Source organism: Panthera onca, chromosome F1 (assembly GCF_046562875.1).
Source record: "Panthera onca isolate mPanOnc1 chromosome F1, mPanOnc1 haplotype 2, whole genome shotgun sequence".
Lineage (NCBI taxonomy): Eukaryota > Metazoa > Chordata > Mammalia > Carnivora > Felidae > Panthera > Panthera onca.
In genome coordinates this window covers 39,445,229-39,460,154 of record NC_138355.1, presented here as the reverse complement: position 1 = coordinate 39,460,154, position 14,926 = coordinate 39,445,229, and the positions used below count along the sequence as shown (strand labels likewise).

At 34.9% G+C, this 14,926-nt stretch overlaps 1 protein-coding gene across 3 annotated transcripts in view; it reads left to right on the top strand.

Moving 5' to 3' along the window:
• Positions 1–14,926, top strand: part of DENND1B (DENN domain containing 1B) — a 259,688-nt gene that overhangs the window by 91,856 nt on the left and 152,906 nt on the right. For all 3 annotated transcript variants that reach the window (XM_078440761.2, XM_078440759.2, XM_078440760.2), the window contains exons 4-5: positions 8,502–8,551; positions 10,524–10,643. In XM_078440761.2, coding sequence (XP_078296887.1) covers positions 8,502–8,551; positions 10,524–10,643 — 170 coding nt within the window. The remainder of the gene's footprint in view (positions 1–8,501; positions 8,552–10,523; positions 10,644–14,926) is intronic.

Genomic DNA, 14,926 nt, shown 5'->3' with positions numbered 1-14,926 from the left:
AGCCAGTGATCTCTCTAAAATTCAAGCCCAGTTGTGTCTCTCCCTTATTTTAAACCCTTCAAAGCTTCCCTATTTTTCTTAGGGAGAGTGTACCATGATTTACTGTCCAAACTGAGATACTTATTTATTAGGTGTTTTTGACCAATGATTTTTATATGGCATGATGCAGATCTTAAGTGTACAATGAAATGAGTTTTGGCAGATGCATACACCTGTGTAACCCACATTCCTTTAAATATATAGACTTCTTAGCACTCTAGGAAGTTCCTTGCCACTTTCTGGTTACTCATTGTATCCCCTACCCCACCCTACCCCATAGCTCCAGGCTACCACTTTTCTGATTTCTATTAAAATAAATTATAACTTGGATACCTTTGAGAGTAAAAGGGGAACCTATTGATAATTTTCTGAGAAGATATATGTGAAGTTGTTCTGGGCAAACCAGGAGGAATGGTTTCCCTACTCTTTGCCTTAAGTCCATACTTCTTAGTTTGCCTAAAAGCATTATAAATTCAGTCCCCTGCTTATTTCTCAAGCTACATTCTCTTACTATTTGTCTAAACTTTGTCCTTGCTGTTTCTAATTTTTATTTTATTTTATTTATTTATTTTTTTTAACGTTTATTTATTTTTGAGACAGAGAGAGACAGAGCATGAACGGGGGAGGGTCAGAAAGAAGGAGACACAGAATCTGAAACAGGCTCCAGGCTCTGAGCTGTCAGCACGGAGCCCGACGCGGGGCTCGAACTCACGGACCGTGAAATCATGACCTGAGCCGAAGTCGGATGTTTAACCGACTGAGCCACCCAGGTGCCCCATTATTTTTAGACTTTTGTTTTGTACATATTCTTTCCTATGAGGGAAGACCATTTTTACCTCTTTTCTGCCTCCCTCTTCTCATTCTATAGCCTGGCCAGTTTCTCCTTCTCCCTTCGTTTCTCTACTTAGATAGGATTTTTTCCCTTGGGACTTTAACCACACTTCTCCAGAAGCACCACTCTCAGTTTGGTTTATATGTCTGTCTTCTAGACTTCCTGGTATTTTTCACTTTTCCTGCCAATGCTCTTATTACATTATAATGTGATTGTCTGTGATTCCCATTCACACATTAAGTATTTGGTAAATGAACATATATAAACATATTGGTAATTCATATAAATAAATTCACATGGAGTTTGCCAGTATGTGAGTACTGCTTAGACTATACCCTTTTAAGTAAATGGTCTTCATAGAACAGTTTATATTTTATAATTGTGTAACGATAATTTAATTCTTCCAAACAAAGCCTCCAAATAGCTAAATAGACAATTATGATTTTTCCAAATTTTTAAAATATACCATGATTCACATTTCTGCTAGGTGATTTTACAGACTCTATGGGCTTTCAAGGGAAAAAGAAATAATAAATATACCATTGCTCCCAGGATATAATGCCCATCTAGAGGTATATTTTTCAAACATCTCAAAGTGTACAGTCCCTGATATAGGCTTTAAACTAAAGATTCTATTCTTTCTTAAAGAATCAGACAAATGACAAGATTCCCATCTGGTGTGTCACAAGATTCGCTGTCTAGGGAAAATTAGCAGTTCAGGCATAATTCTGAACTAGGTTTAAGGCAGGACCAGGAAAAAAAGATAATTAAAATTTACTGCTCTGGAATATATCCTTTTTCTGGTTGTCCTCTGTAATATAAAAATCAGTTCTCTAATGTGTGACCCTCACAGTGAATAGAGAAGATGTCATGAACATCATGACAGGAGGATTATCTGCACACGGCCTAGGTATGAAGAACCACAGAAATAATATGAATCAAGAGTCTTGCCGGACTGAAGAAAAATATACAACCAAGATTAACGAAGAACAAAGAGAGATAGCACTATTAAAGGGCGGTGACGGAAAGAGAGGATATATTTTCTGAGGGTACCCTTAACAAAATCTTTGCCAGAAACAAACAAACAAAAACACAACACGGTGTCTTTGCCAGGGAAAGGCCTAATCTGAGGTTGTAGAAGAAAGCCGGAGCTAGTTTTATTCCTCAAGATGGTCAGTTCCTTACCTAGAATTGTTAATTAATCTTTATTATGTGGATTGATAAATAAGTACATGAAACAGGAATTTTATTAGTAAATCCTCCTTAAATGAAAAATGTCTGTTGGCATGATTCTCTGAAGATAGTTTTAATTCAAAACAAGTACCAATGTGGCAGCCCAAAGTAGGCTCTTGTAACATGTTAATATCATCAGATGTGCACATGGTATGACTTTGCAGGGTTAACAGAGTCTGCTTTTATTGTGGCTGGTTGTATAGAAATAGTAGAATATATTCAAATCTATATCTACATATATATACCTATCCGCATGAACCTATGTTAAATACATTAAAATTTTTCAAAGGAGGCAGATCAATTATTCAGTATAATATTTGTCATCATTTTAGGTCTCAGTATGCTAATGTTTTGGCACAGGTCATTGAACACAGGACCTTAATGTTGCAGTTACTCAGTAAATATTTGTTGGAATTCATATGATGTGTAAGAGTTCTTAAAACAAGTAACTAATTAATAAAAGAGCTAAGAGTTGTTAGGAGGTTTTTATATGTCTGTCATTGTCTAATCATTTATGTGGATTTCTGTTTAATCCTCACAGAATTCTCCTATAAATCCCCAAATAAATCCTCAGTCCTACAAGATAGATAACTTCTGCCCATTTTCCAGATGAGGTAAATGGAGCACATAGCCAATATCTTGTGGAGCCAGACTTTGAATATTAACTGCTGGACTCTACAGGATGGCGCCCTTGACTGTGATTTTCCATCTAACGTGCGTGCCTGCGTGCCTATATGTGCCTGTTTTGTAATGATCTAATCTTAAGTCTCCCTAGTTCTGAAATTCAGGAATCTTATTTCCTTTCCCTACACAACATCTAGCTGTGGATTAAAGTCATGGTAGCTTATAGGTTGACTGACATAAAACTTGTTTCTTCCTAAAGATTGAAGTCCTTTCCTACTCCTCTTAATTCTACTTATCTTGATTTAAATGACTGCTTGATATTCACTTTTAAGGGCTTTAGTATCTGTAAATGCAGATAAATATTATAGGCAATGTTCTATTTTATGTATTTCCTTTGGTCTAGAAAATGTTACTAGTTAAAATAGGGGTGAATGAACAAAGAGGTATTTATCGGAAAGGGGTGAGACATTATATGGTTATTAGAAAAGAAAGGGAGTCTTCCTAAATGTTTTATTCTTAGAGGTGTATAATTGTTATTCAAGTCCTTGATTAAAAGGTAGAGTTAACCTAGGGATAAAAATTTGAAGGCGATTTTTAGTAGTATTTTTGACAAAGAAACTTTGGAAACCCATTTTCATATATCTAAATGTATGGTTTTCTTTCACAGCTTTTAAATGCTTCTCTTAAATTAATGAGGGAAATATATTATACTTTTTATTTGCCAGGAAAACTACCTTTGTCATTGTAAATATACATATTTTTATAACATCTCTCTGTCCTGCTTCGAATCTCGGCTTTTTCATTGGCATTGGGTTAAAACTAACATGATTGCAGACTACAGAGGTCTCTTCATCCTTCAACACTGATTGTGTTTCCATGGCACAGTTATGTTTATAGCAAAATGTATTTCCTCCTTGGCAGTTACTTAAATCTTCCAACAATAAAAATTCATTTTTAATTTTTGAAAGTGAAAAATAACTTGACCTGAGTTCCCAGCCTACGTAATTTTAGTGTCAGAATTTACAGACATACTGTGCTTTCCCTAATTTAAGGAGGAATGATGAAAGAGAAATTTATTTCTGATTGAAATACTACATAAAAGTAAATACCAAGAGAAAAATTCCACAGTGGGTTCATTTATTCTGATGGTTATTCCTTGGCTTAAAGTTTAAAATACATTCTCTAAATTTAAACAAACTTCTTTAAAAACATGAGAAGATGGTGTCTAAAGAGGCTATATGTATAACTTAACCATGTTAATATAATTTTACCTTGTAATAAAACACAATCTGGCTTGACCACCTTGTTAGTATAGCTGTATTTCCCTTGAAAATGTAAGGCATCTTGTGGTGCCCCCATGAGTTTGTGGTGGGGCCCTGAGACATCTCTGCGCACAGTGTGGGAATCTCTGTTCTGCTCTATGCAGCCTGCTTGTGACTGAACAGCTTAGTGCATGCTTCTTTTGAGAAAAAAAGCTGATTTCCCCCCATGTAAAGCACAGATTGAATTCATAGTATTAATTAATTTTCACTTATTTGGGAAAATAATATTCAAAATTAAGTAATCACCTTTTTAGAATTCTATGGCCTTGGTGAAAAATTAGAATTGACAAATAGCCCCCTTGTTGCTACAGAATGATTTTGAAAGTGTTACTGAAATGAATAAAATTATGGATATTTGAAAACTGTTCTTATATAATATTGTGTTATATTTTTCCTGAGAGCTTTGTTATAAATTTAATTACTTGATTAAAATTTTTGTAAGGAGTCTTAAGAAAGAAAATATGATACTCCAGCTTCTTTATATTAAATGACATGCCTCGTGGTTAGCAGAAAATGAGTAAGTCTGAATTTTGATTTTTTCTAACTACTCCAAGGCTAAGCTAAGCATAGACCACCATTTCCCTTGCCAGTGATTAGTTTAGGAGCGGCTCTGACCTTCTGGCTAATTAAATATAATGGGAAAGTCAGCCTGTGGGGCTTCTGGGAAAGGTTTCCTCTGATAAGAAGAGAAAACAGAAAGAAATGCTTCTTTCCCTGGACACTGCTGTGTCTTCATGTGGTGTGTTGAACTCTGGCAGCTTATTTCGTGACCATGAGTAGAGGTAGCTGAGGACAAAACCAACAAACTCAGGACAACAAAGCAGGACAGCAGATTCCTGGGTCCTCAAAGAGGATGTTGAATTAACCTGTCCTGAACAAATCGACCTTGTCATTTTTGCAGTGAAAGAATAACTATTCCTTATATATTAAGCACCCTACATTGATACAGTTAGTCTTATTTCTTAATTATGGATGGTATTCAAACTAAGTTAAAGAGTCAAGACCCTTATGGCCCTAGAGTGTGGGTGATCAAATGTGTTTTGAAGGACCTTCCCGTTTGATTCTTAACACCTTATCTTCTAATTCTTACTGCCCTCCCATTGAGGACCTCTGGAAGAAGATAGTTATGAAATTCAATTAAGAGGACTTGAAGAATGACTGATTTTATTTGGGAATCGGGAAAGGGAAGGGGTCTAGACAACCACCATGTTTTGGTTTGGGTAACTGGGTAGGTGTTGCTGCTCTTCTAGGTGATAAGGACTACAACTAAAAGAATTACTTCAGTTTTGCATATTCTGAATTTGAGGTGTCAGAAATTGGTACTGCAGAGTAGTTAAATATATAATCCCTGAGTCAGAAATATCTAAACTGCAAGACGATGAGATTTGGTAGTTGTACTGGAACCTTGGGTGAAAACGAAATTGCCTTGGCAGATACACCTTATTGGTGTGGAAGAGAGGAGGTGTAGAACCTTGGAGGCAGGGGAAGAAGTAGTGGAGAAGGAAGAAAAACAATTAGTGATGTCAACAATGACATGACTCATTTCATCTTAGATTCTTCTCTGAGAAATTCCAAGACATTTGTAATTATTGAACTTTCATCAGGAGGTAGACTCTACATATTTTAGTTTTTTCAAAAAGTAGATTCTTAAATGCTTTTCCCCTTTTTATTTGATTAATTTGTAATGTTGAACAGTAGTGTTGTGGGATAAAGAGTTAATAAACCCCTCTAACACTAGCAGTTTACTCTCTTCTCCTTTATTTGACTGTACAGCTTATTAATACAAATGTGGGATACAGTACCAAAAACACCCACCCCAATGTATAAATTTTCATCAGTCCTTATTTCCAGTCATTTATAGGACAGCAGATGTGTTGTTTTTAGGGCATATGCATATATATGTGTTGTGCCCTTTGTATTTTGCTATTCATAATTGTATATTCTACTTCATTCTTTTTGTTATTACTATTTTTAACACTTAACATTTTAGTCAATGTGTTCTTTTTATATAAAAATGAAATATATTTGAGAGATTTAAGATGATCCGGAAAACTCAAATCATTTTTCTTGGCCAAGGAAATCAGATATTGCCTGAAAACAAAGCCTGTAGAGAACAGAGAAACAAAACTTTTGAAGAGTATGATCTTAAATCTTTTACATAATCTATGGATCCCAATTCAGAACTGTGCGTGTGTGTTTGATATCAAAATCACCTTGTGATGGAAATATCAGACTTTATGAACACTTCCAATGCATATAAAAGTATAATTTCCAATTAACATTATTGCTGAAAGGATCCCCCCCCAAAAAAACCCATTTGCGTGTATCTTATTCCTCCCTTCAACTCTCTCTCACTCTCTCTGTCTCTCTGTCTTTTCTTTTTTAACTTCAGTTTGAATAGCACCTGTAATTAAGGAAGAAAACCGAGCCCTGGGAGCTAGGTAGGACTTTCAGCTATTGATCTGTGTAAACCCAGCTTATACTGTCAGGGGAGAAACAGTCAACTGCTGAGTTGCTTTGTCACTGACATAAGCTGAGAGAGGATTTTTTTGTCTATACTGTTTATACACTAGTCTATAGACCTGCTGGCTGGTTGAATTTTAAAGAGTGCGGAGGTTTAAAGACTTGTCCCCTGAGGGATGCTTCTGCCAGTTGGGAAGCGAGCTGAGGCTGTTTTGCAGAAGTGTGTGCCTGTGTGTTGCGTGTAGAAGGAGGGAGGGGGAGGGTGTGAAAGATTGAGCAACTAACCGGGAAACATTCTTCTTAATTTGAGTCTTAAAAAATTGATGGGAAATATATTACTACTTTGGGTGTATTTAGAAGTAGACAGTGAGTTTGAAATATCTATATTGTTACAGAAATTATATGAACTTTGTAGGGGGGATATCAAAATAGTGTTCATAGGCGTAGTGAATACGATAAATGGCTTCACTTTTTGTAGCAAGACAAGGATTAGCAATGGTCAAGTGAACTGTTTTCAGTTTTAGTAATTTAAATTATTTAAAGTTTAGCAGCTCTTTTAATTACATGTAACAGAATGCTTTCAATAGTCAAACAGCTTTTTCTAAATATGGGGTCTGTGCTCATATTTTTAAAGGTATGTATGTGTTCATAAGCAAACCAGGGTACCCTTCCCTAAAGGTAGAAGGTTGCTTTTTTACATGATGCTTTTCTTTCTGCTTTAGCGTCGTAAGGCTCTTGAAGCTTTCATAGGTATTGCCATTGGAATTTTGCAATGTGATGTTATTAATTAATACCTCATTATAGTCTACAGGTTAAAAGAACTTAATAGATTCTACTTTAAAACACTCAGTATTATGTTTCTGCAGAGGATTTAAATATTCAGATATTAATATTTTCTCTGGACGCAAATTTTATTGGTAAAGAGGTGGTAGTTTTGATGGGGGTGACTACTGCCTGAAGATATTTGCTCTTTTTTTCTTTTTGATAGGAAACATTCTCCTCAATCTCTGCTTTGTCTTGTAAAGTTACCTGGCTTTGAACTTATATGATGTGATCTTCAATTCTAAAGTTTAAGTTTAGAATCAGAGTTAATTTTTAGTTGTTTTTCATATATGACAAAATAGATCTTTCTCAGTTTTTTGCCAAGCGTCCATTATTTGTATTTTATTATGATTGTTAACGAGTATGACTTCCAAAAGCTTTTAAAATTATTTTATAATGACTATAAAATCACTGCAGGTTTCAAAATCAATAGGTTATTTTCTGTGCTCAGTTAAAACATTGATTTTCATATGAGACAATTCATAAACAAAAATACATAGAATAGAAGGTATGTTGTTTTAAATGTAAAGGCTTATTTTTAGATACGCATTTTTTTAAAGAATGTTATTTGAGATAAACTTGATGTTACTCTTGTTGAATTTACTGAGAGAAACATATACATGTGTTTCTTTAGCCATAGAATGTCTTTTTTTTTTTTTTTTTTTAACCATTTTACTATGGGACATGTAGCGTTGTTTTACCTCTCAGTAATTCATTCTGCTGCCAACTTCATTCCCTTTTCTCTGCCTGCATTTTAATTGAAACAACATTTATATTTTTGAGCCAGGATCTGTCAGAAGTCCCTGTGGCTAGTCTGTGGTACAAGTAGCAGCAGACGTAGCTTACCCATATGGTGCGGTGCTTCTTGTAAAATCCATATGGCCTTGTTGAAGGGAATCCCAGCGGGGATGTGAAGGGTGTTAATACCCTTCAGGCCAGGCCTTTCCCTCCTGGGGCTTCCGTGGCATTGTCAGTGCAATCTGCCAAAGCACCAACTTAATTCCTTTTTAATAATCAATTATTTTAGTCTAGGAACCTGTGCTATTTTTCCTAAGGAAAAAAAAACAAACAAACTTTTTTCCTCCCTAGAAAATGTCTCAAGAAAAGTTTTAACTGCATCTTTTAAAATATTCTAAAGCTTTTTTTTTTTTAATTTGCATTTGCAGGAAGTACTACAGAGTGTGCCCAAGTTCTGTTTCCCCTTTGACATTGAAAGGTACGGTATAAGGGTATATAAGCCATCATTCAAAGTAACTTCAACTCATCTTAGTGAGCACTTTAAAATGATGACATGTGTTTTTTAGTAAAAAGAAATGTCTTTCTCTTCACCGCTTCTAACAACAACACAAAAATTAAATAATATTTGGAGAGAAGTAGCCTTTTTACATCACTATATCTTTTGTTTTCTCCACTGTGGCCAGTTAGGAGTCTTAAGGATCCATTTCTTCCTTTTGTTCTTCAGGTACATATTGTAAGCACCTGCAGAAAAAAAAATATCACTATGTCCTTAATCAGAGCCTTAGAATTGTGTCTTTTAAAATGAGATGTATATATCCTGGTTTCTATCTCACTTCACCCTAATTGAAAAGACCATCTGTGTGATATTGTAAAACCCATGACTAGTTGTCTCCCAAGAATAGCTGTATAGAAATAGTGCAATATTATGGAAGGCTGCAGGGAAACCCTCCCAGCAGTTTTGAAAATCTCATTATGTTTGTATTTTACTGAACAAATACTGAATGAATAGAGTATTACCTGTGTGTAGTTGGAATTTCACAGAATATATGGGCCTTTGAGTGTAAAAACAGGTCACTTGTTTCTCACGTGATTTTCACACCCTATTATCAGTTTTTTTAACAGTATGATATGGGGGGTTTTAAAAGAAAATTTATTTTCAGAAAATATTTTGCTGAAGTAAAGATGAGTAAAAATCTGAAATTTACAATATTTAAGATCATGCCTTTTGAATGATGGGCTAATTGATACTAATAAGTATTGATACCCCTTGTTTTACCTCCTTTCTGGAGAGTAAGTTGTGCTTGTTAAACTTGCAATTTTCAAACTAATAGCAAAGATAAAATAAACGAAGAAAAGCTCTCGAAAGTATATTGTGAACATTGAGCACTAGAGGGCACAGCAGGCACTAGAGGTTGTTTTTGAAGTTTGTGAAATTGTTTTCAAAACCGTCCACTTCAAAGTGTGTTTGGTAAATGTGCAGCACTTGAAATACAGGATTTCCTGACAATTGAAAGCAATTTGTAGTATTGGCAGGCTATAGTAGTAAAGTAACTTACTTCTTTTTACCTAATTCCTGTGGCTGTTTCAAAACCCAAATTTTCGGTGCGATGGATATCTTACCTTGGGACAAGGAAGCAGATGTTCAGTTATGGTTGTCTAAGGGCAAGATTATAGTCAGTAACAGGAAATGTATTTCTATAGTTCAAATGCTGATAAAGATTCAGTGTAATAATTTACATTGCACCTTACACTGCAGTGTGACACAGAGTATGTGTGATAGCCTGATACTCAGGTCACGGTTCACTTAAATTCTTCATAGTAAGCTTTTTCTGTAGAAATTGCACTCTTGTTTTGCGCTTGGAAATCTACTCAGTGTATGGGTAGCTCTAGAAGAGAATGCTAAAAAAAATGCCAATAGTAATTTTTATGGTACTTTACTGGGTGAGAATGTCAGCAGAAGAGGCAATTAAACAGAGTTGGTAGGGGCTGCCATTGGATTCTAAAGCAACCTGATTTGCTGTCTAAGCAATTTTAAAATAAAATCATGAAAATAGAGGCAGGAGTTGAGCAGAATCAGTCATCGTGTCTTGGTTCTCACTTCCATGGTCTCAGTAAGAGTATTTTCAGATTTATGAAATATTTTGTAAGTACTTTCAGGCATGTGCCAGCTTACGGTGAAATACCTTATGATTCCCTACTAAGGGGTGAGTCTGTATATGTTTAATTGCTCACCCTGTAAGATGTTACAACTTACTGTGATATTCAGCTCATGATTTCGTTTACACATTTCACACTCATTTTAGTTTTAGAACCTAGTTCTAGATTTGAGAACCAACTGATTGGGAAGGTGAAACCAGTGCCTCATGTAAATATATTCTTGTTTTGTTTTTCTTTAAGAAAATTCTCACGCAAAAGACACATTAAAGTTTTATAATATTGCTGTGTTTTAGAGTATCCCAGAATCAAGTTGGACAGCACTTTACCTTTGTACTGACAGACATTGAAAGTAAACAGAGATTTGGATTCTGCAGACTCACATCAGGAGGCAAAATTTGCTTGTGCATTCTTAGGTGAGTATTTGTAGTAAAACCAAAACAAACCAAAACTGGATGTATTAATCATTAACGGTGCCTTTCTTTGGTACTTTGTTGTGCTTAGGATGCTTAAAAATAATGTGTATAATATTTTTTTGCTTATATGTTTTCTCTAGATCTAAGTAAGTTGAAAAATAATTTTATTTTCTATATATAGTATCAATTAGGCTTAAAGATTTACCAGTAACAGTAAAATTTTTTTGGAAGAATTCACTCTTTTGCGATTAGTTTTTGTGGGTTTGTGTTTTGGAAAATTAAATATTTAGATGTGAGTTCAAATAATATATATGTCATCTGTGAAATAAGATGCAAAAAAAGGCAATGACAGTAATGCATGCTCTTTTCTACCACTGATCCAGAACTTGTATTTTTGAAAGTTAAGTTACTGCTTTAGGGCAACGGTTATAAACTGGTGATTCTGGGTCAGAAATGTTCAGAGATGTTTTATTGGTCCTGTGATGTTTTAAACATTTTGAAGATGTTTCTAACTTTATACATTGTAGTAAAATTTTGCCGAAAATTCAAGTTTCTGATTTCTTTTGCCAAATGGGAATGACTGCTAATTCTGGTCTTGCACTTCCCAGCAGCAGCAATAAGCTGGAACTAAGCAGCAGGTTTGTAGTTGTGCCATGAGTTTGCTAGTTTGTCACCAGTCCTGCCTGTCCTGCTTCAGTTGCTTACATCATCTGCTTGCCTCAATATGTAGTTAAGAATGTGTCTCCTTTTGGTAGACCTAGGGTTTTGAGATGCTGGCTGTTGACAAGGAAGGGACCTAAAAATTAGCTTCCCTTTAGTATGTCTTGATGAATCTGAAATCCAGATGTATTCCACAAAAATAAGATTCTATACTGTGGTTATAATATGGATTTTGGTCAAGCTAGATTCTATAGAAATGCTTGTAGGAAAAGAAATAACATTTAATAGTAAAATATTGCAAAGAAAGCTCTGGTGTAAATTTGATGTTCGTTTGCTGTTTAGCTACATTCATAGCATTCTTTGTGCTTTAGGTTCTAAATTCACTCAGAACATTTGTTAGAGTTGGAGAATTTTCTTCAATCTTTATTTGAAAGTAAATGCTTAACTGTTTTACAAGTAATTATGTTTTATCTGGACGAGTATTATGCTTCAAACTAGAGGTTGCGATTCTTACAATTTAAAGCTGGTTGGTTGTGCATTGAGAGTGGGGGTGACAGTGTGGAAAATGGGTTGGGAAAGCTCCTTTTATCATTGTGTTTCATGCTGAAGTTTCAAAAGGGGGGTATAACCTTATCTACTCTGTCCAAGACAAGTTTGTCCTCAGAGAAAGACCAAAAGCTGTATGTCCTTCTAATTTTTCTCTGTCAATCTTAAGATTTTTCGTTAAAATGTCAAATTTACAAAAGAGTTTCAAGAATACTACAGTGAACTCTTGTATATACATCAACCAGATTCACAATTGTTAACATGCTTCTCTCTCTCCTTCCTCTACGTCCCTGTCAGTACACATACACCCACAAGCAAATTCTTTTTCTCTCTCTTTCTCTTAGGGTTGTTTTTGCTGACCCACTTGAGAGTAAATTACAGACATCATTTTTCTGTAATATTTGAACCTGCATTTTTACAACTTACCGCATTGCCTCTGAAATGAGTTCCTGATATGGATAATTAAAGATTATGAACCTTTGTCTTCATGTTGAACTGTTAAAATATTTTGAATACACTGAACCTATTCATAATTAGCAAACCGTTCTTAGATATTCAGAATAGTCCCTACAAATGTGCTTATAGAATAAGCATTCTTGGAAATATCTGCTTAAGTTTAGGAAAGCCAATATTACTTCAGAATATTTACACAAAAAAGCACTATAGCTATTTGTTAAATTCGTGAATGACTGGTATAGTGTTCATGTCTCCAAATCAGGGGTCATTAATTTGGAGAAAGCAGATTCTAAAAAAGTTACAGTAATCGAGTTATTGTTGTCAAACTTGTATATGTAGAAGAACATCTGAGTGTTGTAGTACTTTTTGGATTAGGAATAGTTTGACCCGCAGAAAATAAAGTTATATTACATACATTTAATGAAAGAGTAAAATCATACATGCCAATAAAGAAAACCTTTCACAATCTGCATTACTGGGTTATTTTATGTTTAAAAAATATTCCTTTTTCATCTGTATCTGTTCATTTATTTTTGTCATGTGACAGTGCTTTCTGGTAGATAAGAAATAGGTATCAAGGCTTTATGAAAAAAAAAAATAGGGGAGAGTCTTTAATTGACAAGTTTCTATTCTCCAGCTTAGTTTTTCCTAGGCAATTTAAAAAAGACTGCCATCTCAAGATTTTAATGGCATAACAGAATCTTTGTCCTAAAAGGCAATGTGCTCTGTTGAGAATAGCCAGATTAGAGAATAGCCAGTAAATTAGAGAGCTATTTACTTTTAATAGTGAAAAAGAATTAAAACTTAGTGGAATTCAGCAGTGTATTCAGAAAGTTGTTGGGGCGCCTGGGTGGCTCAGTTGGTTGAGTGTCCAACTTTAGCTCAGGTCATGATCTCATGGCTCGTGGGTTCCAGCCCTGCGTCGGGCTCTGTGCTGACAGCTCAGAGCCTGGAGCTACTTCAGATTCTCTGTCTCCTTCTCTCTTGACCCCTTCCCCACTTGTGCTCTGTCTCTGTCTCTCTTTCTCTCTCAAAAATAAATAAACATTAAAAATTATTATAGGTAAATACCTATTTTAAGCTATTAAAATAGCTTACTAGTAATTAATGTATGTCTTTGAAAATAATTTTAACAAATCTCTTAAATGCTATAGTAAGGAGAATAATGGTGTTCTGGGTCCTGGTTTGCCTATGAATTAGACCAGGTCTCCCCCCAGTTTAGATTTAACTTTATAATTATTGAAAGGAAGGATAAAACTTTAAATGTACTAGAAGAAAATATTGTTGGTTTTTAAAAATTACTGTAGTTATGAGTGCTTTTATATCCATCCCTACTATTGAATCTTGAGGCCAAAAAGATTGGCATCTTTGTATGATGATGGAAGCTTTTGTTAGATGACAACAATAATAAGGGAATTAAAAATACCAATAATGAGTGGCACCTGGGTGGCTCAGTTGTTTAAGCATCTGACTCTTGATCTCAGCTCAGGTCTTGATTTCAGGGTCATGAGTTCAAGCCCTGCTTTGGGCTCTGCACTGAGCGTGAAGCCTACTTAAAAAAAAAAAAAACCCAAACCAAAAAAACAATAATGAAGTGATAAGAATATGTTTACAATCACTGTAACAGAGTTAATAGCCATGATACATAATAAATACCTACAAGTTAATGACACAGAGCCCAATAGAAGAATAAGTAAATCCTCAAAAAACTAGAAATAGAACTACCCTACGACCCAGCAATTGCCACTATTAGGCATTTATCCAAGGAATACAGATGTGCTGTTCGAAGGGACACGTGCACTCTCATGTTTATAGCAGCACTATCAACAAGAGCCAAAGTATGGAAAGAGCCCAAATGTTCATTGATGGATGAATGGATAAAGATGTGGTATATATGTATATGTGTATATATACACATATAATACATACAATGGAGTATTACTTGGCGATCAAAAAGAATGAAATCTTGTCGTTTGCAACTACATGGATGGAACTGGAGGGCATTATGCTAAGTGAAATTAGTCAGTCAGAGAAAGACAAAAATCATATGACTTCACTCATATGAGGACTTTAAGAGACAAAACAGATGAACATAAGGGAAGGGAAACAAAAATAATATAAAAACAGGGAGGGGGACAAGACAGAAGAGACTCATAAATATGGAGAACAAACTGAGGGTTGCTTGAGGGGTTGTGGGAGGGGGGATGGGCTAAATGGGTAAGGGGCCCTAAGGAATCTACTCCTGAAATCATTGTTTCACTACATGCTAACTAGGGATGTAAATTTTAAAAAAATTTAAAAAAAATTAAAGAAAAACCTTATATGACTTTACCACCCCCCCCCAAAAAAAAGAATAAGTAAAGTATCTGAATAACATATTCACACAGGAAATTTAAATAGCATATACACCTATGAATGATGCTCGGCCTTGCTGAAGGTGAAAGAACTGAGCACATTAAGATTGACAGAAGTGGAATAAAAAAAACAACATGAGGGGAAACAGACATGTCATGTACTGTTTAGGGGACTATAAAATGACATAACCTCAATTTAATAATACCTATCAGATTTGTAAAATCTCATGCTCCTTAACTTAATTATAGGTCCACAATTTTAAATCT